At 38.4% G+C, this 20,416-nt stretch overlaps 1 protein-coding gene across 1 annotated transcript in view; it reads right to left on the bottom strand.

The window, feature by feature from the left end:
- CFAP44 (cilia and flagella associated protein 44) overlaps positions 1–20,416 on the bottom strand; it is a 144,802-nt gene that overhangs the window by 6,060 nt on the left and 118,326 nt on the right. The window contains exons 28-31 of the mRNA XM_065875861.1: positions 5,964–6,074; positions 4,546–4,676; positions 3,359–3,475; positions 2,284–2,485 (exon numbers count right to left, since the gene is read on the bottom strand). Of these exons, the coding sequence (XP_065731933.1) occupies positions 2,284–2,485; positions 3,359–3,475; positions 4,546–4,676; positions 5,964–6,074 (561 nt within the window). The remainder of the gene's footprint in view (positions 1–2,283; positions 2,486–3,358; positions 3,476–4,545; positions 4,677–5,963; positions 6,075–20,416) is intronic.

The raw sequence follows: 20,416 nt of genomic DNA, 5'->3' as shown, positions 1-20,416 counted from the left end.
CCCATGGCTGCAAGCTGTGCTCTCCTTGAAAAGGAGAGAACTTACCTCCCCACCCCATGTTCTAGACTCTCCTCTTCTTCCCCATTGGGTCTAGGGATGGAGGCAGGCAACAGTGAGTGACTGTGGTGTTTCTCACCACTGGTAAGCATTTGTTCTTTGAGATACAGTAAAGGAACCACTCCTAGCTTCACCTTCTGAATTAGGAGATCAGTCTTTAACCAGACTCACAACTTGCTTTCAGAAAATGGATCGGGGGTAGGAGAAGAACTCAAAGTCACTGAATAAAACTTGAACCACATGGGACTTTTTTTTTTTTAAATTTCAACTAACATTCCAGAAATGTGAATACTTCATTTCATCTTCTTCACACATTTTTCCAGACTGTGAGGTTACTCAGATGGAAATAAGCTTCTTTCCTCATTTTCATACTAGTTTGTTCCTTGGTTTGACAAATAGTATTTCCAAATATAAACAACATTCACAGGCTACAGAAGCCAAAGGAATGTGAAGTACGTGAGAAACATTGGGCCCTCAAGGTTTATACGTGAGAAAACTCTATGTCTCAAATAAGTGTTATTCAAACATAGAGTCTTAACATGTATTTTAAAATTTTATAATCCAGCCACCCATGAGGGTAGAACCATCATCACTCATTAGAAACTGACCTCTACAAATCCAAGCAACTTGGATTGACTGACCGCTATATTCTTCCCATTTTTCTTTTTCAAATTTTCTTTTAAAAAATATTATTCAGTTGTGGTAAAATACACATAACAAAATGTATCATTTTAATCTTTAAAGTGTACAGGTCTGTGGCATTAAGGTAGATGCTATTATAGTATTGGTAATATTATTATTAAAGTTGGAATACTTCATCACTTACACATATGTTCCATATATCAAACATTCAAAAGGTATTTTAAAAGAATTGTCTTTACTCCATACATCTTATACTATACACCTCAATTCCATCTGAATTAAGAACGTAAATGTGAGGAACACTACAAATAGAAGAAACGATAGAAAAATATCTTTGTGACCTCAAAATAGGAAAGGATTTCTTAAGACACACACACACACACACACACACAATGAACAAACTATAAATAGATTGATAAAATTAATTATATTGAGATTTTTAAATGTCTGTATCCCAAAAAGATACAGTAAATAAAGTAAAAAGGCGAGACACATTAGAAAAGATTCGAAGTGAATGTAATGGACAAAGAAAGACATAAAATGTAGGAAAAAACTCCCTACAATCAATAAAATTTTTTAAAATGGGCAAAGTGTATGACAGGCAAGAAAAGGAAACACAAATACACAGCAAATAAGCTATGTGAAGACATTCAACCTCAAGGACTTCAGGAAACAGTGAAATACAGTTTTAACATCTACAAGGTTGGCAGAAATATGAAAGTCTAGCAGTATTAAGTGTTGATTAGACTATGGAGCCCAGGAAATTCTCACACTGCCAAGGGAGAGAAAAGGGTACAGCCACTTTGGAGGGCAACTTGACAATACCCAGGAGAATGGAAAATGCACACACCCGCCTCTCACCCAGAGCCCCCAGTCCTGGGGACTCACCTCCTTCCACACATGCACAGGGAGACATGTACAAGAAGGTTCACTTTAACACTGTCTGTAATCATGAAAAGTTACAAGTACCCTAAATATCCATCAACAGGAGACTGAAGAAAAACTCTTTTACAGTCCTACAATGGAATATTGTAGTACCAGTTAAAATGAGTAATTATCTGTAGCAATACGGGATTACTCTCAAAAACTGGTTTAATAAAGTGAACTGCAAAATGATAGGAATAATATTATATTACAGTTAAAAACATACAAAGGCACTTTGTATACTGTGTGTGGATACATCCATATGCATACAGACGTGCCTGGTGGTTGATTCTGGGGAAGGAGAGAGCAGAACAGTATTATAAGGAGAAGGGCCTTCAGTTGTATCTTCAATGCTTATTTCTTAAGCTTGCTAGTGGGTACAAGGGATATTGCTGTATTATTCTATAATTTATTATACATAAAACCTTTAGAAATTGCGAGAAACTGTTTCTGTGACAAAATATTTATCCTTTTAAAACAGGAGAATGAGCTTTTGATAGAATCAGGAGAGAGAGTAAGTGGGAAGACGGGAAGGTGTTATTTCCTCTCAGTGGTTCTGATCTGTGATGACCTACTGTTTTCAAAGTTGGAGATGGTCACTTGACAGTTCCCTCTCTAATCAATAAATATTACTAAATAAGCCACGGGCTTAATACTCACTCTGTATAGTTTTGGCCATCTCTCTCTTTTCTCGGATGAGCTGTTTACGCCGTTCCCGGCAATCTTTGTTAAGTTTTTGCTGCTGGGAATTTTCCTCGTGGAGCTGGACAATTCGTTCTTGCAGTCGTCCCAAGGAGTGGTTCGAAAAGACCAAAGTTCCAGAAAGATCACTAGGTATTTCTCCGAATACCACATACTCTATCTACAAAAGCAAAACAAAACAGAAATCAAAACAGACAAAGATCAAGCTAAACTGAAGGTCACGGAAAGCATAAGGGAAACACTTCTTTCTCTGTCCCTTGTCACCACTGAGTAAGGTAAAAGCAGGAAGCCACTTTCAAATAGAAGTCACATTATGTCCCTCTGGGACAGCACTTCTTTCCAAAAAAACCATGCTTGATATCTACTGCATAAGGATGGAACGGACACTTCAGGGTTGGCATATTAGGCAAATTGCTACAGATCGCTAATCCTGTTTGGGTCAGGTTAAACACGATGTATGTAAGGCTGATCTTAGGTTTTTCTCCTAACATACAGCTTTCTCTATTTACGTGACAAAACATGGTACTTCGCTGATACGATCTCTGCATTTTAATGTAAGTTGTAGTTTGAGCAGGATATAGAGATGAACAAAGAGAGGGAAAAAAGAGAAAGAATATTTTCCTTTTATCTTAACCTCCCTCATTAACAAGTAGAGACTAAGCGAAGCTACTTCTTGCATCGTTAGTTCATGTCTACTTAAAGATGGTGTGAAAAGTGACATGTGTCCAAGAGCCAACATTTCAACCTCCAAGCCATTCCTTTAAGTCATAGGCTTCTCATTTCTTCAGACTTGAAATGATTCAACTTTCAAAGTGATAACGGACCACAGGGAAATATACATGTTTTCATATTATGCTTTTATAACAATCTCAGAAGGGGTAAGAAAAGTTGGGGTGTCATTCTACAGGTAGATTTCTCAGCCAAGGACTGCACTTCTGCCCCCTAGTGGCCCATGAATTTTTCTCTGGAAAAGCCTGAGTGTCATATGGCTTTCCTGCTCAGACAGGGTGGGGCAACCTCTCAGACCCGTCACCTGGTGGAGCTTGAGAGGAATCACAACCAGCAGTTCATTCAACCGCTGCTGCTTCTCACGTTGATAAGCCTCCAGGGCCTCCTCGGCCATGTTCAGGTTAGTTGCCACAATCTTGACCTGTGGAAAGCCCCATGTGTGAGATGCTGAAAAGATTCACTGAATATATTCCCGAGGTGGTAAATGAAGCCTTTCTGGGAGGAAGCAAAAGCATGAGCTGGATCTGCTTTGTTGGGCTGTGATTAAACGGACGATCCCAGTCTGCAGCCCAGCAATATGTATTATTCTCTTCCTGCTAAGTCATGATCCACACCACCTTTTCAATTGTTCCAATGACCCCAGAGTTGTATAGGTTTTGTTAATGAAAACTCAGAAGACTTGTCCCCATCTCCCTTTTGTTTTCTGCAGTAAAAGCATCTCTCAGCCTGGAATGTCTTTGTCAGGATGGTGCAAATCTCATTTGGTCATAATGACATCAATAAACTAGAGAAAAAAGCCCTTTAAAGTCATGAAACTACTAACTACAGTATTTCTAAAGCACATAGCTTCATCTCCTAAAATACTAGAAAGTTTTCCAAATCATTTCCTTGTTCAAGAGGGGAAGCAATCTATCAAAAATATTTCTGAATATGAGTCAAGTGATGCTGCTCTAGGAAGGAGTACCTAAGAGGGAAGCTGAGCGGATACAGCAGAAAACTCACTATAATTGTCCCAGAAGTTTAGCTTAGTGGCTCCCACATGGAATGCATACACCCCAGAGTGTCAAAGTCATCTACTGGGGTCCGGAAAGAAGTTTCAATTTCTATGTACTTTTATCTTATTCTTGTTAATTTCTGTTTTTGCAAATGTTTCATAATACATAAAATATATTAGTACAATAGTTCATGTATATAATTTATAAATAAATAGACATTTATTGTGGGAATATGTGCTCCACAATTTTTTTACTTATAGAAGTATGTAATCAAAAAAGTTTGGAGGCCAGTGATTTAGATAAAGAAAGTCCCAGTCATTAAAAGAGCAATGGCCCCTCAACCACAACTGTAAATGGATATAACATGGGAAATGTCTGTTCTCTTACAAGAAGTCCTAACTCATGCCATTGCTATGAAATAGCAATATTATAGCTGCAAGGAGATGTAGCTTGTTGGGAGAGGATGAACAGACCTGAGAAGGGCAGACCAACATACTTTTTTGGACAATGTATCATATTCCTTTCTGAGGTTATCGATCATTTTCTTTTCTTCAACTAAGGCCTCTTCAATGTCCAGCCTTTTCTCTCGAAGTTGAAGGGCCAGTTCAAAGAGACCCTTATCACAATCTGAAAAGACAGTCAAAACAGTAAAGCAGCCCCATTTGTTAGGGAATGTAGTAATACAGTAAGTGTGGACTTTGGAGCTTCAGAATTATTAATGTCCATCTACTCCAGCAAGGTTCCATCATACTTAGGGCTCCAGGTAGAAATTATTCTGGGTAGAAATTATTAATGGTATTAATAATCATGATAGTGGTTATGATACTAGTATTGATGTTCTGAGCAGTGCTCTGAGCCAGGCTTGGTGCTGGGTCCTTTATGTACCTTATCTCATTCAAGGCTCACAGGCCCTGCAAGGTAGAGACTGTTGTTCCCATTTTATAGGTCACGACCACCCGACCACCATAAGCCTCAGAGAGGTCACACAGCTGATATGTGACAGAATGGGATTCAAGTACAGTACCTCTGTATTAATTTCCACTATATCACACTGACAGCCACATTTATCCACTGAGTAATTGATAAAGAATGTGAAAATATAATGGATCACTACAATGGAATTTAGGAACCATAGCTCCATCCCAAGTTCTACCACTAAACCAACTGTGAGTCTTTGTTCAAGCCGTTTAATCCTGCTATAAAATAACAAGTTGCACTACAAGATTTTCTAGCTTTCTTCCACTCATAAATATGATTTTAAGAAGATTTTTATTTTCAAAATCAAAACAAGATTTAAACTTTATTTGACTTTAAAATATGATTTATAATTGATATGAAATACCTAGGAAAATAATTTCAGATCAAGAAGAAATAGTTTTCCTACTGAGCCATTCATGTATTGAGCCGGTAAGAATATTGGTCTGGACTATAAGAATATTGGACTGTAAGAATATTTCAGACTGGTTTCACCAGTGAAAACAGTGAATATAAGTTGCCAAGCATCTCCAGGAAATGTAAAAATTGCCCTTACAAAACAGGTTTGAAATATGAAAACTGAATGGTTTGGCAAAAAGGAAGAGCTTTATAAAAATATACTTAAATATATATTTTTATATATAAATCTTCTGTTTCTCTATAAAATGAAACTTTCTGCATAATTTATGACTCTGAATCAACTAGAGATTGTCTGCAGATTATTTAATTGGGTACTCATAAGTAGCTGCCTCAAGAAACAGAAAATTAATTGTCCAGAGAGCCCCAAAGAGTATCCATTAGACTATACTTCATACATATTAAGCCATCCTTTCCTTAAACATCATTATGAGACAATCGAGAAACCAAAAAAAGGGAATTTTTGGTATTATCAATCCATAGTCACACGTAACAGAGAATGCATGGTTTTATCCCACTTACTTGTTGGGCAGATAGAATCATCAAAAACCTCATCTTCAGATCCAGACTCATCCTCATCACTCTCCAAGCTGGATTCTTCTTCACTTGATTCATCACTTTCTTCATCTTCATCTAAGGAGAGAGGGAAACACTGTTAATAGGCAGAGAAGTTCCTGTGTTAAGACTTTAAAAATAAATCATTTCTCAATGAGTTAGTTACTAGGGAAACAACAGGTAAATAAGGAAATTATTCAGTAGTTTTAAAAGAATTTAAAATGGTTACGGATACAGAGACCACAAACTCAAATGCCTGCAGAAGGCTGTGCGATTAATTTCCATGCATTGAGTCACAGAGGGTTGAGATCAAGCTGCCAAGCTGCTTATGCTGTGACCCACCTAACACACGCTTGGTTATACAGTCCACAATTCCTAAATCACAGTGCTCTGAAAACAGAGAAGATTTTTCATAACTTCTCTGAACCGAAGTAATACCATTTATAATCTTCACTTAACCTACTTAGTGTGAATATTCATGTCTTGCTGCAGAAGTATTACGATGTTTGATTTAGAGATTCTGCACCAAACCCTACTGGGGGTGTTAGTGGACAAAGACTCTCGCCTTTAACCAAACTTGAGTCAGACTCCTCTGAGTCCTCTGACTAGTCCTTGACCTTGAACTAAATGGGCTCTGTCCTGGGCCCATTTAGTTCAGTTTTAGCAAGAGTCCTGCTGAGTAATTCCCCACCCTTGATAGCTGGTCAAATTCCTCATTCCCCACCCTCAATATCTTATCACTCCAGCCTGCCTTCAACAGAAACCCTGTTAGGTCAGTTTAGCAAAGAATTACCCTACCTCTTAGTAATTTTCTATCAACTAACCCTGACCATGCTCCTTGGCTATAAATCTCCACTTGCCTTGTTGTATTCAGAGTTGAGCTGATCTCTCCCCTACTACAAAATTCCATTATAGTGATCCCCCGAATAAAGTCTGCCTTATTCTTAACAAGTGTCATGAATGATTTTTTCCTTTAACAATGTCATATTTAATACATTTTATAAAATTTTTTGAATACTAAAATACATCTGCTCCTAAGAGTTTTGGATAAGGAATTGTAGACCTCCCCCACTCAACTCTAACCCCATTTTCTTTTAAAACACCTTGAGCCCATGTGTGAACTACTGGCAATTTCTATTATATGGAACATCAAAAAATAGAGATAAGGGAGTTTGGAAGATGGCGGAAGAGTAAGACGCGGAGATCGCCTTCCTCCCCACGGATACACCAGAAATACATCCACACGTGGAACAACTCCTACAGAACTCCTACTGAAGGCTGGCAGAAGACCTCAGACCTCCCAAAAGGCAAGAAACTCCCCACGTAACTGGGTAGGGCAAAAGAAAAAGCAGAGACAAAAGAATAAGGACGGCACCTGCACCAGTGGGAGGGAGCTGTGAAGGAGGAAAAGTTTCCACACACTAGGAAGCCCCTCCGCGGGCGGAGACTGCGGGAGGCAGAGGGGGGAGTTTCGGGACCGCGGAGTAGTGCACAGCGACGGGTGCGGAGGGCAAAGCGGGGAGATTCCTGCACAGACGATCGGTGCCGACCAGCACTCACCAACCCGAGAGGCTTGCTGCTCACCCACTGGGGCGGGCGGGGCTGCGAGCTGAGGCTCGGGTTTTGGTTTTGGACGGAGCTCAGGGAGAGGACTGGGGTTGGCGGCTTGAACATAGCATGAAGGGGTTAGTGCACCACGACTAGCCAGGAGGGAGTTCGGGGAAAAGCCTGCACCGGCCGAAGAGGCGAGAGACTTTTTCTTCCCTCTTTGTCTCCTGGTGCGCGAGGAGAGGGGTTTAAGAGCGCTGCTTAAAGGAACTCCAGAGACGGGCGCGAGCCGCGGCTAAAAGCGCGAACCCCAGAGACGGGCGCGAGCCGCGGCTGAGGGCGCGAGCCCCCGAGACGGGCGCGAGCCGCGGCTAAAACCGCGGACCCCAGAGACGGGCGGGAGACGCTAAGGCTGCTGCTGCCGCCACCAAGGGGCCTGTGTGCGAGCACAGGTCACTCTCCACACCCCTCTTCCGCGGAGCCTGTGCAGCCCGCCACTGCCAGGTTCCCGGGATCCAGGGACAACTTCCCCGGGACAGCGCACGGCGGGCCTCAGGCTGGTGCAACGTCACGCCGGCCTCTGCCGCAACGTCACGCTGCCTCTGCCGCCGCAGGCCAGCCCCGCACGCAGTGCCCCTCCTTCCCCCATCCCCCAACCCCCGGCCAGAGTGAGCCGGAGGCCCCGAATCAGCGGCTCCTTTAACCCCGTCCTGTCTGAGCGAAAAAACAGACGCCCTCCAGCGACCTACACGCAGAGGCAGGGCCAAATCCAAAGCTGGGCTCCTGTGAGCTGTGAGAACAAAGAAGAGAAAGGGAAATCTCTCCCAGCAGCCACAGAAGCAGCGGATTAAAGCTCCACAATCAACTTGATATACCCTGCATCTGTGGAATACCTGAATAGACAAGGAATGATCCCAAATTGAAGAGGTGGAATTTAGGAGCGAGATCTATGATTTTTTTCCCTTTTCCTCTTTTTGTGAATGTGTACGTGTATGCTTCTGTGTGACATCTAGTCTGTATACTCTAGCTTCCACCATTTGTCCTAGGGCTCTATCCGTCCATGACTTTTTTTTAAAAATTCTTTTTCTTAATAATTAAGTTTAATTGTAATAACTTTATTATACTTTACCTTCGTTCTTTCTTTCTTTCCTTCCTTCCCTCCCTCCTTTAGACAACGAATCACCCCAAATTGAGGAGGTGGTCTCAGGGAGCAGGATTTATGATTTTTCCCCCTTTACCTCTTTTTGTGAAGGTGTATGTGTATGCTTCTGTGTAAGATTTTCTCTGTATAGCTTTGCTTCCAACATCTGTCCTAAGGTTCTATCCGTCCCTTTTTTTTTTTTCCTAAATATTTTTTAATTCAATAACTATATTATACTTTATTTTATTTTTACTGTATCATCTTTCTTTCTGTCTTTTTTTCCTTCTTTCCCTCCTTCCTTCCTTCCTCCCTCCCTCCCTCCCTCCTTTCTTTCCTTCTTTGCTTCTTTCTTCCTTCCTTCCTTTCCTCCTTTCCCTCTTTACTCATACTTCTACTAATTCTCCCTACTTTTTCTCCCTTTTATTCTGAGCCGTGTGGATGAAAGGCTCTTGGTGCTCCAGCCAGGAGTCAGGGCTCTGCCTCTGAGGTAGGAGAGCCAACTTCAGGACACTGGTCAACAAGAGACCTCCCAGCTCCACATAATATTAAACGGTGGAAATATCCCAGAGACCTCCATCTTAACACCAGCACCCAGCTTCACTCAACGACCAGCAAGCCACAGTGCTGGACAACCTATGCCAAACAACTAGCAAAACAGGAACACAACCCCACCCATTAGCAGAGAGGCTGCCTAAAATCATAATAAGGCCACAGACACCCCAAAACACACCACCAGACGTGAACCTGCCCACTAGAGAGACAAGATCCAGCCTCATCCAGCACAACACAGGCACTAGTCCCCTCCACCAGGAAGCCTACACAACCCACTGAAACAACCTTAGCCACTGGAGACAGACATCAAAAACAACGGGAACTACGAACCTGCAGCCTGCAAAAAGGAGACCCCAAACACAGTAAGATAAGCAAAATGAGAAGACAGAAAAACACACAGCAGATGAAGGAGCAAGATAAAAACCCACCAGACCTAACAAATGAAGAGGAAATAGGCAATCTACCTGAAAAAGAATTCAGAATAATGATAGTAAGGATGATCCGAAATCTTGGAAGTAGAATGGACAAAATGCAAGAAACAGTTAACAAGGACCTACAAGAACTAAAGATGAAACAAGCAACGATGAACAATGCAATAAATGAAATTAAAATCACTCTAGATAGGATCAATAGCAGAATAACTGAGGCAGAAGAACGGATAAGTGACCTGGAAGATAAAGTAGTGGAAATAACTACTGCAGAGCAGAATAAAGAAAAAAGAATGAAAAGAACTGAGGACAGTCTCAGAGACCTCTGGGACAACATGAAACGCACCAACATTCGAATTATAGGGGTTCCAGAAGAAGAAGAAAGAAAGAAAGGGACTGAGAAAATATTTGAAGAGATTATAGTTGAAAACTTCCCTAATATGGGAAAGGAAATAGTTAATCAAGTCCAGGAAGCACAGAGGGTCCCATACAGGATAAATACAAGGAGAAACACGCCAAGACACATATTAATCAAACTGTCAAAAATTAAATACAAAGAAAGCATATTAAAAGCAGCAAGGGAAAAACAACAAATAACTCACAAGGGAATCCCCATAAGGTTAACAGCTGATCTCTCAGCAGAAACCCTACAAGCCAGAAGGGAGTGGCAGGACATACTGAAAGTGATGAAGGAGAATAGCCTGAAACCAAGACTACTCTACCCAGCAAGGATCTCATTCACATTTGATGGAGAAATTAAAACCTTTACAGATAAGCAAAAGCTGAGAGAGTTCAGCACCACCAAACCAGCTTTACAACAAATGCTAAAGGAACTTCTCTAGACACGAAACACAAGAGAAGGAAATGACCTATAGTAGCGAACCCAAAACAATATATAAAATGGAAATAGGAACATACATATCAATAATTACCTTAAATGTAAATGGACTAAATGCTCCCACCAAAAGACACAGATTGGCTGAATGGATACAAAAACAAGACCCTTATATATGCTGTCTACAAGAGACCCACTTCAGAACTAGAGACACATACAGACTGAAAGTAAGGGGATGGAAAAAGATATTCCATGAAAATGGAAACCAAAAGAAAGCTGGAGTAGCAATTCTCATATCAGACAAAATAGACTTTAAAATAAGGACTATTAAAAGGGACAAAGAAGGACACTACATAATGATCAAGGGATCGATCCAAGAAGAAGATATAACAATTGTAAATATTTATGCACCCAACATAGGAGCACCTCAATGCATAAGGCAAATACTAACAACCATAAAAGGGGAGATCAACAGTAACACATTCATAGTAGGGGACTTTAACACCCCACTTTCACCCATGGACAGATCATCCAAAATGAAAATAAATAAGGAAACACAAGCTTTAAATGATACATTAAACAAGATGGACTTAATTGATATTTATAGGACACTCCATCCAAAAACAACAGAATACACATTTTTCTCAAGTGCTCATGGAACATTCTCCAGGATAGATCATATCTTGGGTCACAAATCAAGCCTTGGTAAATTTAAGAAAACTGAAATTGTATCAAGTATCTTTTCCGACCACAACGCCATGAGACTAGATATCAATTACAGGAAAAGATCTGTAAAAAATACAAACACATGGAGGCTAAACAATACACTACTTAATAATGAAGTGATCACTGAAGAAATCAAAGAGGAAATCAAAAAATACCTAGAAACAAATGACAATGGAGACACAACGACCCAAAACCTATGGGATGCAGCAAAAGCAGTTCTAAGGGGGAAGTTTATAGCAATACAAGCCCACCTTAAGAAGCAGGAAACATCTCGAATAAACAACCTAACCTTGCACCTCAAGCAATTAGAGAAAGAAGAACAAAAAAACCCCAAAGCTAGCAGAAGGAAAGAAATCATAAAAATCAGATCAGAAATAAATGAAAAAGAAATGAAGGAAACTATAGCAAAGATCAATAAAACTAAAAGCTGGTTCTTTGAGAAGATAAACAAAATAGATAAACCACTAGCCAGACTCATCAAGAAAAAAAGGGAGAAGACTCAAATCAATAGAATTAGAAATGAAAAAGGAGAAGTAACAACTGACACTGCAGAAATAAAAAAAATCATGAGAGATTACTACAAGCAACTCTATGCCAATAAAATGGACAATCTGGAAGAAATGGACAAATTCTTAGAAATGCACAACCAGCCAAGACTGAATCAGGAAGAAATAGAAAATATGAACAGACCAATCACAAGCACTGAAATTGAAACTGTGATTAAAAACCTTCCAACAAACAAAAGCCCAGGACCAGATGGCTTCACAGGTGAATTCTATCAAACGTTTAGAGAAGAGCTAACACCTATCCTTCTCAAACTCTTCCAAAATATAGCAGAGGGAGGAACACTCCCAAATTCCTTCTACGAAGCCACCATCACCTTGATACCAAAACCAGACAAGGATGTCACAAAGAAAGAAAACTACAGGCCAATATCACTGATGAACATAGATGCAAAAATCCTCAACAAAATACTAGCAAACAGAATCCAACAGCACATTAAAAGGATCATACACCATGATCAAGTGGGGTTTATTCCAGGAATGCAAGGATTCTTCAATATACGCAAATCTATCAATGTGATAAACCATATTAACAAATTGAAGGAGAAAAACCATATGATCATCTCAATAGATGCAGAGAAAGCTTTTGACAAAATTCAACACCCATTTATGATAAAAACCCTCCAGAAAGTAGGCATAGAGGGAACTTTCCTAAACATAATAAAAGCCATATATGACAAGCCCACAGCAAACATCATCCTCAATGGTGAAAAACTGAAAGCATTTCCACTAAGATCAGGAACAAGACAAGGTTGCCCACTCTCACCACTCTTATTCAACATAGTTTTGGAAGTTTTAGCCACAGCAATCAGAGAAGAAAAGGAAATAAAAGGAATCCAAATCGGAAAAGAAGAAGTAAAGCTGTCACTGTTTGCAGATGACATGATACTATACATAGAGAATCCTAAAGATGCTACCAGAAAACTACTAGAGCTAATCAATGAATTTGGTAAAGTAGCAGGATACAAAATTAATGCACAGAAATCTCTGGCATTCCTATATACTAATGATGAAAAATCTGAAAGTGAAATCAAGAAAACACTCCCATTTACCATTGCAACAAAAAGAATAAAATATCTAGGAATAAACCTACCTAAGGATACGAAAGACCTGTATGCAGAAAATTATAAGACACTGATGAAAGAAATTAAAGATGATACAAATAGATGGAGAGATATACCATGTTCTTGGATGGGAAGAATCAACATTGTGAAAATGACTCTACTACCCAAAGCAATCTACAGATTCAATGCAATCCCTATCAAACTACCACTGGCATTTTTCACAGAACTAGAACAAAAAATTTTGCAATTTGTATGGAAACACAAAAGACCCCGAATAGCCAAAGCAATCTTTAGAACGAAAAAAGGAGCTGGAGGAATAAGGCTCCCTGACTTCAGACTATATTACAAAGCAACAGTAATCAAGACAGTATGGTACTGGCACAAAAACAGAAAGATAGATCAGTGGAACAGGATAGAAAGTCCAGAGATAAACCCACGCACATATGGACACCTTATCTTTGATAAAGGAGGCAGGAATGTACAGTGGAGAAAGGACAGCCTCTTCAATAAATGGTGCTGGGAAAACTGGACAGGTACATGTAAAAGTATGAGATTAGATCACTCCCTAACACCATACACAAAAATAAGCTCAAAATGGATTAAAGACCTAAATGTAAGGCCAGAAACTATCAAACTCTTAGAAGAAAACATAGGAAGAACACTCTATGACATAAATCACAGCAAGATCCTTTCTGACCCACCTCCTAGAGTAATGGAAATAAAAACAAAAATAAACAAATGGGACCTAATGAAACTTCAAAGCTTTTGCACAGCAAAGGAAACCATAACCAAGACCAAAAGACAACCCTCAGAATGGGAGAAAACATTTGCAAATGAAGCAACTGACAAAGGATTAATCTCCAAAATTTACAAGCAGCTCATGCAGCTCAATAACAAAAAAACAAACAACCCCATCCAAAAATGGGCAGAAGACCTAAATAGACATTTCTCCAAAGAAGATATACAGAATGCCAACAAACACATGAAAGAATGCTCAACATCATTAATCATTAGAGAAATGCAAATCAAAACTACAATGAGATATCATCTCACACCAGTCAGAATGGCCATCATCAAAAAATCTAGAAACAATAAATGCTGGAGAGGGTGTGGAGAAAAGGGGACACTCTTGCACTGCTGGTGGGAATGTGAATTGGTTCAGCCACTGTGGAGAACAGTATGGAGGTTCCTTAAAAAACTACAAATAGAATTACCATATGACCCAGCAATCCCACTACTTGGCATATACCCTGAGAAAACCAAAATTCAAAGAGAGTCATGTACCAAAATGTTCACTGCAGCTCTATTTACAATAGCCAGGACATGGAAACAACCTAAGCGCCCATCATCGGATGAATGGATAAAGAAGATGTGGCACATATACACAATGGAATATTACTCAGCCTTAAAAAGAAATGAAATTGAGCTATTTGTAATGAGATGGATAGACCTAGAATCTGTCATACAGAGTGAAGTAAGTCAGAAAGAAAAAGACAAATACCGTATGCTAACACATATATATGGAATTTAAGGGGAAAAAAATGTCATGAAGAACCTAGGGGTAAGATAGGAATAAAGACGCAGACCTACTGGAGAACGGACTTAAGGATATGGGGAGGGGGAAGGGTGAGTTTTGACAGGGCGAGAGAGAGTCATGGACATATACACACTAACAAACGTAGTAAGGTAGATAGCTGGGGGGAAGCAGCCGCAAGGCACAGGGATATTAGCTCGGTGCTTTGTGACAGCCTGGAAGGGTGGGACGGGGAGAGTGGGAGGGAGGGAGACGCAAGAGGGAAGACATATGGGAACATATGTATATGTATAGCTGATTCACTTTGTTGTAAAGCAGAAACTAACACACCATTGTAAAGCAATTATACCCCAATAAAGATGTTTAAAAAAAAAAAAAAATAGAGATAAGAAGTGGACCTTATACTCACTAGAAGATTTGTTAAATTAAAATGTCTCAGAGCTTTCCTGGTGGCACAGTGGTTAAGAATCCGCCTGCCAATGCATGGGATATGGGTTCGAGCCCTGGTCCAGGATGGTCCCACGTGCTGCGGAGCAACTAAGCCTGTGCGCCACAACTACTGAGACTGCACCGTAGAGCCCGCGAGCCACAACTACTGAAGCCCGCATGCCTAGAGTCCGTGCTCCGCAACAAGAGAAGCCACCGCAATTAGAAACCCACACACCACAACAAAGAGTAGCCCCCACTCACCACAACTAGAGAAAACCTGCACCCAGCAACAAAGACCCAACGCAGCCAAAAATAAATAAATAAATTTAATTTAATTAAAATGACTACAAGTGATCTGTACCACCTTATGGAATAAATCAGCAAAGTTTAAAATTAGGCTTTAAGATTCTTACATAGATTTCTGTTTTCAAGAAAAGGAAGCAGATCTACTTCTCCTATTCCTCCCACTAAATACAGCCCAAACCCCTGGACATTATATGTAAAACAAACACAAGAAGACTCTGAGAAGTGGGAAGAAGGCGGCAGACCTACTAATGCACTTCAAACCCTGAGGAAAAACACTGTGGTGAGTTCCTTGGGCCTTTTTTTTTTGCCCTGTATCTCAGAGGTGGAGAAGACTAAGAAACCTGAAACACCAACAGGTGCAGATAAAGAAAGGCCCAACCAGAACCTGCTCTCTCTAGCCAAATGACCTCACCATGCTGTCAGCAGAGATTCTGTGGGGAGCTGGGACTCCCATCTGCACACAACAATAGTAAGGAGATCTCCCTTCCCTTGGGTGAAAAAAAAGGGCTGAGTACCTCCACTTGGCAGTAAGGAGGATGCACCCACTCCTTCCTCTGGAAGAACAGTGTTAGAGAAAGCCAAGTAAACCAGAAGATTTAAATAAGATACAGAATCTCATACATAATATGAACGTCTCCAGCTCTCAACTGGAAGTCATGCATCATACCAAGAACCAAGAATATCTCCAACTGAATGAGAAAAGACAACCAATAAACGTTAACACTAAGATGCAGAAATGTTAGAATTATCTGACAAAGTAAACAGGCAAGATAAAAATGCTTCAATGAGCAATTATGAACACACTTGAAGCAAATGAAAAAATGCAATGCCTCAAAGAAATAGTCTCAGCCTATTTATTTATATAAATAAGAACTAAATGGAAATTTTAGAACTGAAAAATACAATAATTAGAATAGAAACTAATGGATGAGTTCAACAGCAGAATGGAGGGGACAGAGAAATGAATCAGTGAACTTGAAGAAAGAACAGTAGAAAGTAGCCAGTTTGAACAACAGAGAGAAAACAAACTGGAAAAACAAACAGAATCCAAACCCCAGAGCCTCAGGGGCCTATGGGACCATAATGAAAGGTCTAACATTCATGCCATTAGAGTCACATGAAGGAGTGAGGAAAAGAGGGGGTCTTTAAAAGGACTTGAAGAAATAATGGCTGAAAACTTCTCAAATTTGGCAAAGGACATAAACCTATGGATAAGTTGAATGAATTCCAAAGAGGATAAATCCAAAAAAAAATCTACACTAAGACTCATCACAGTCAAACTTCTGAAAACTAAAGAGAAAAAAATCTTGAAGGCAAACAGAGAAAAGGGGATAAGCAATTTGAATATCAGATGGTTTCTCATCAGAAACTATGGAGACCAGAAGGAATTGGCACAATATTTTTCAAATGCTGAAAGAAAAGAAATGCCAACCTACAATCCTATACCCAGTGAAAATGTCTTTCAGAAAAAGAGGAGAAATCAAGACATACTCAGATTATAGGAAAATTTTAAAAATTGCCGCTAGTATACCTGCCCTAAAAGAATGGATAAAAGAAATTCTTTACACAGAAGGAAAATTATTTTTTAAAACAGGAAACTTGGAGCAGAAACATGGATAAATACAATAGGCTTTCCTCCTCCAAGTGTTTAAATTATGTTTGATAATTGAAGCAAAAATTATAACATTGTCTGATATGGTTCTAGATGTATGTAGAGGAAATATTTAAGACAAGCATATTATAAATAGGGAAGATAAAGAGATGTAAAGGTAGATGAGGATTCTATACTTGACTTAAACTGGTAAAATGATGACACTGGTGGACTGGGATAAATTATGTATATATAATGTATCAATAATATATAGAGCAACCACTAAAAAAAGTATACAAAGAGATACATTAAAAAGTTCTAGAAAAAAAAAAAAGTTCTAGAGAAAATTAAAATGGAATTCTAAAGAAAATGTTCAAGTAACCCACAGGAAGGTAGGAAAAAGAACAAACACAGAAAACGGAGAATAAGAGCAAATAAAAAATAAAATGGCAGACTTAAGCCCTAATATATCAAATGTAAGTGGTTCAATATACCAATTAGAAGACAGAGTGGATGAAAAACATTATTTGACCATATGCTGTCTATCAGAAATTCATTTCTAATATAACTATATAGTCAAGTTGAAATTAAAAGGAGGGGAAAGGCATATTATGCAACTATTAATCAAAGCAAAGCAGGACTGACTATACTAATATAAGATAAATAGACTTCAGAGCAAAGAAAATTACCCAAGACAGAAAAAGACCTTATATAATGATAAAAGTGTCAATCCATCAAGAAGACATAGCAATATTAAATGTGTATTCATAAAACAGCAGAGCTGCAAAATATGTGAAGCAAAAACTGACAAAAATGAAAGGAGAAATAGACAAATCCATGATTATATTGGGAGACTTCAACACCCCCTCTGTCAACATTTGATGCAAAAACTATACAGAAAATCAGCAAGGATACAGAAGACCTGAACAGTATCATCAATCAGTAGAATCTAACTAACGGTAATAAAACACTTCACACAAAACAGCACAATATACATTCTTTGCAAGTGCCCACAGAACATACACCAAGATTGACCGTATGTCAGACCATAAAACAAATCTCAACAAATATAAAAGAACTGAAATGATACAAAGTGTGTTCTCTGACCACAATGGAATCAAACTAGAACTCAATAACAGAAAGATAACAGGAAAATCTCAAAACACTTGGACCTACACAACACACTTGTATATAATCGATGGGACCCAGAAGTCACAATGTAAATTTTAAAACTACATTGACCTGAATGGAAATGAAAATGCACTTGAAAATTTGTGGAATACAGCTAAAGCAGTGCTGAGAAAGAAATTATAGTACTAAACTAGAAAAGAGGAAAAATTCTCAAGTCAATGATTTAAGCTCCCACCTCAAAACTTAAACACAGGAGTACAAAATAAACCCAAAGCAAGCTGAAGGAAGCTAATAGTAAAGATAATAACAGAAAGCAATAAAATTGAAAGCAGAAAAATAATAGAGAAAATCACTTATACAAAGAGCTGATTTGTTCTCAAAAAGATCAATTGAATCGACAAACCTCTAGCAAGACTGAAAAAAAATAGGAAGATAAGAAACAACTTACCAATATTGAGAATGCAACAGGTGATATTACTACAGACGCTGCAGATATTAAAAGGATAACAAGGAAATACAATGAACATCTCTATGCACATAAATTTGCTAACTTAGGTGAAACAGACCAATTCCACAAAAAATACAAATTACCACAACTCACCCAATATAAAATAGATAATTTGAATAGCTCTGTAACTATTAAGAACATTGAAATTCTAATTTTAAAACTACCTTGAAGAAATCCATTGGCCCAAATAGTTTCACTGGAGAACTTTACCAAACATTTATAAAGAATTGCCATAAATTCTTTACAATATCTTCCAGAAAAATCAAAAAGGAGAGAAGACTTCCCAATTCACATTCTGAAGCTATTATTCTCCTGATACTAAAACCAGATAAATATAGTACAAAAACAGTACAATGATCCTCATTAATATAGACATAAAATTTCTTAACAAAATATTAGCAAGTAGAATTCAGCAATATATAAAAAGAATTTTACATCACACCAAGGGAGATTTATTTCAGAAATGCTAGTCTGATCTGGTAATCAGTAATCAGCCAATATAATCCACCATCTTAACGGGCTAAAGAAAAAAAAATCACATAATTGTCAATGCAGTAAAGCATCTGATAAAATTCAACACCCATTCATGATAAAAATTCATGAAAAATAGGAAGAGAGGGGAACTTCCTGAACTTGATAAAGACTATGAAACACAGGTGTTTCTTCATGGTACAGGTACTTAATGGTGAAAGATTGAATGCTTTCCCCCTAAAATTGGACTAAGGCAAGGATATCAGCTCTGAGCACTCTATTTCAAGATAGTACTGGATGTTCTAACCAGTGCAATAAGGCAATAAAAGGTAATTGGCATACCGACCAGAAATAAATAAAACTGGCCCTTTCTACAGATAGAAATTCCCAAGGAATCAATCAAAAACCCCTAAAACTAATAAGCAAGGTTATAAGATATAAGATAAACATCTAAAAAGCAATTATATTTCTATATACTAGTATGAATATGTGGACACCAAGATTAAAAGCAATATACCTTTTAAAATTACTCAAAAAAAAGGGAAATACTTTGGTGTAAATCTAACAAAACATGAACTTGAATTGTATGTTGAAAACACAATGCTGATGACAAATCAAAGCTTTACATAAATACATACTATGTTCATGCATTGGAAGACTCAACACAGTAAAGATGCAAATTCTCCCCAGATTGATATAGAAGTTTAACACAATTGCTATCAAAATTCCAACAAGATTTTTTGTAGGTTGAGAAAAAAAATTCTAAAATATGGAAATATATAGGAGTTGGAATAGCTAAAACAATTTTGAAAAAGAAGAATAAACTGGGAGAAATTAGTCTACCTGATTTCAGAACTCAATAGCTACTATAATCAAGACTATAGTATTGGTGGAGAGATAGACACATAAATCAATAGAAGAGAATAGAAAACCTGGATATAGAGCCACACAAATAGGCCCAAATGATTTTTGACAAAGATCAAAAGCAATTCAATGGAAGAGAGACAGCCTTTTCAACAAATGGTGCTAGAACAATTGGAGGTTCCTAGGAGAAAAAAAAACCTTGACCAAAGTCTCACATCTTATACAAAAATTAACTCCAAATGGATCATGGACTTAAATGTAAAATGTAAAATGATAAAAGTTTTAGAAAAAAATAGGAGAAAATCTTTAGGACCTAGGGCTAGGCAAAGAGTTCTCAGACTTGACACCATAACAAGATCCATAAAGGGAAAAACTCAAGATATACAAACAGCTCATACAACTCAACAACAAAAAATAACCCAATCAAAAAATGGGCAGAAGACCTAAATAGACATTTCTCCAAAGAAGAAATACAAACGGCCAATAGGCACACGAAAATATGGTCAACATCACTAATTATTAGAGAAATGCAAATCAAAACTACAATGAGGTATCACTTCATACCAGTCAGAATGGCCATCATTAAAACTATATAAATAACAAATGCTGGAGAGGGTGTGGAGAAAAAGGAACTCTCTTACACTCTTGGTGAGAATGTAAGTTGGTACAGCCACTACGAGAATAGTATGAAGGTTCCTCAGAAAACTAAAAATAGAATTACCATATGAT

This window comes from Phocoena phocoena, chromosome 4 (assembly GCF_963924675.1).
Source record: "Phocoena phocoena chromosome 4, mPhoPho1.1, whole genome shotgun sequence".
NCBI classification, from domain to species: domain Eukaryota; kingdom Metazoa; phylum Chordata; class Mammalia; order Artiodactyla; family Phocoenidae; genus Phocoena; species Phocoena phocoena.
This window is presented reverse-complemented; position numbering and strand designations above follow the sequence as displayed.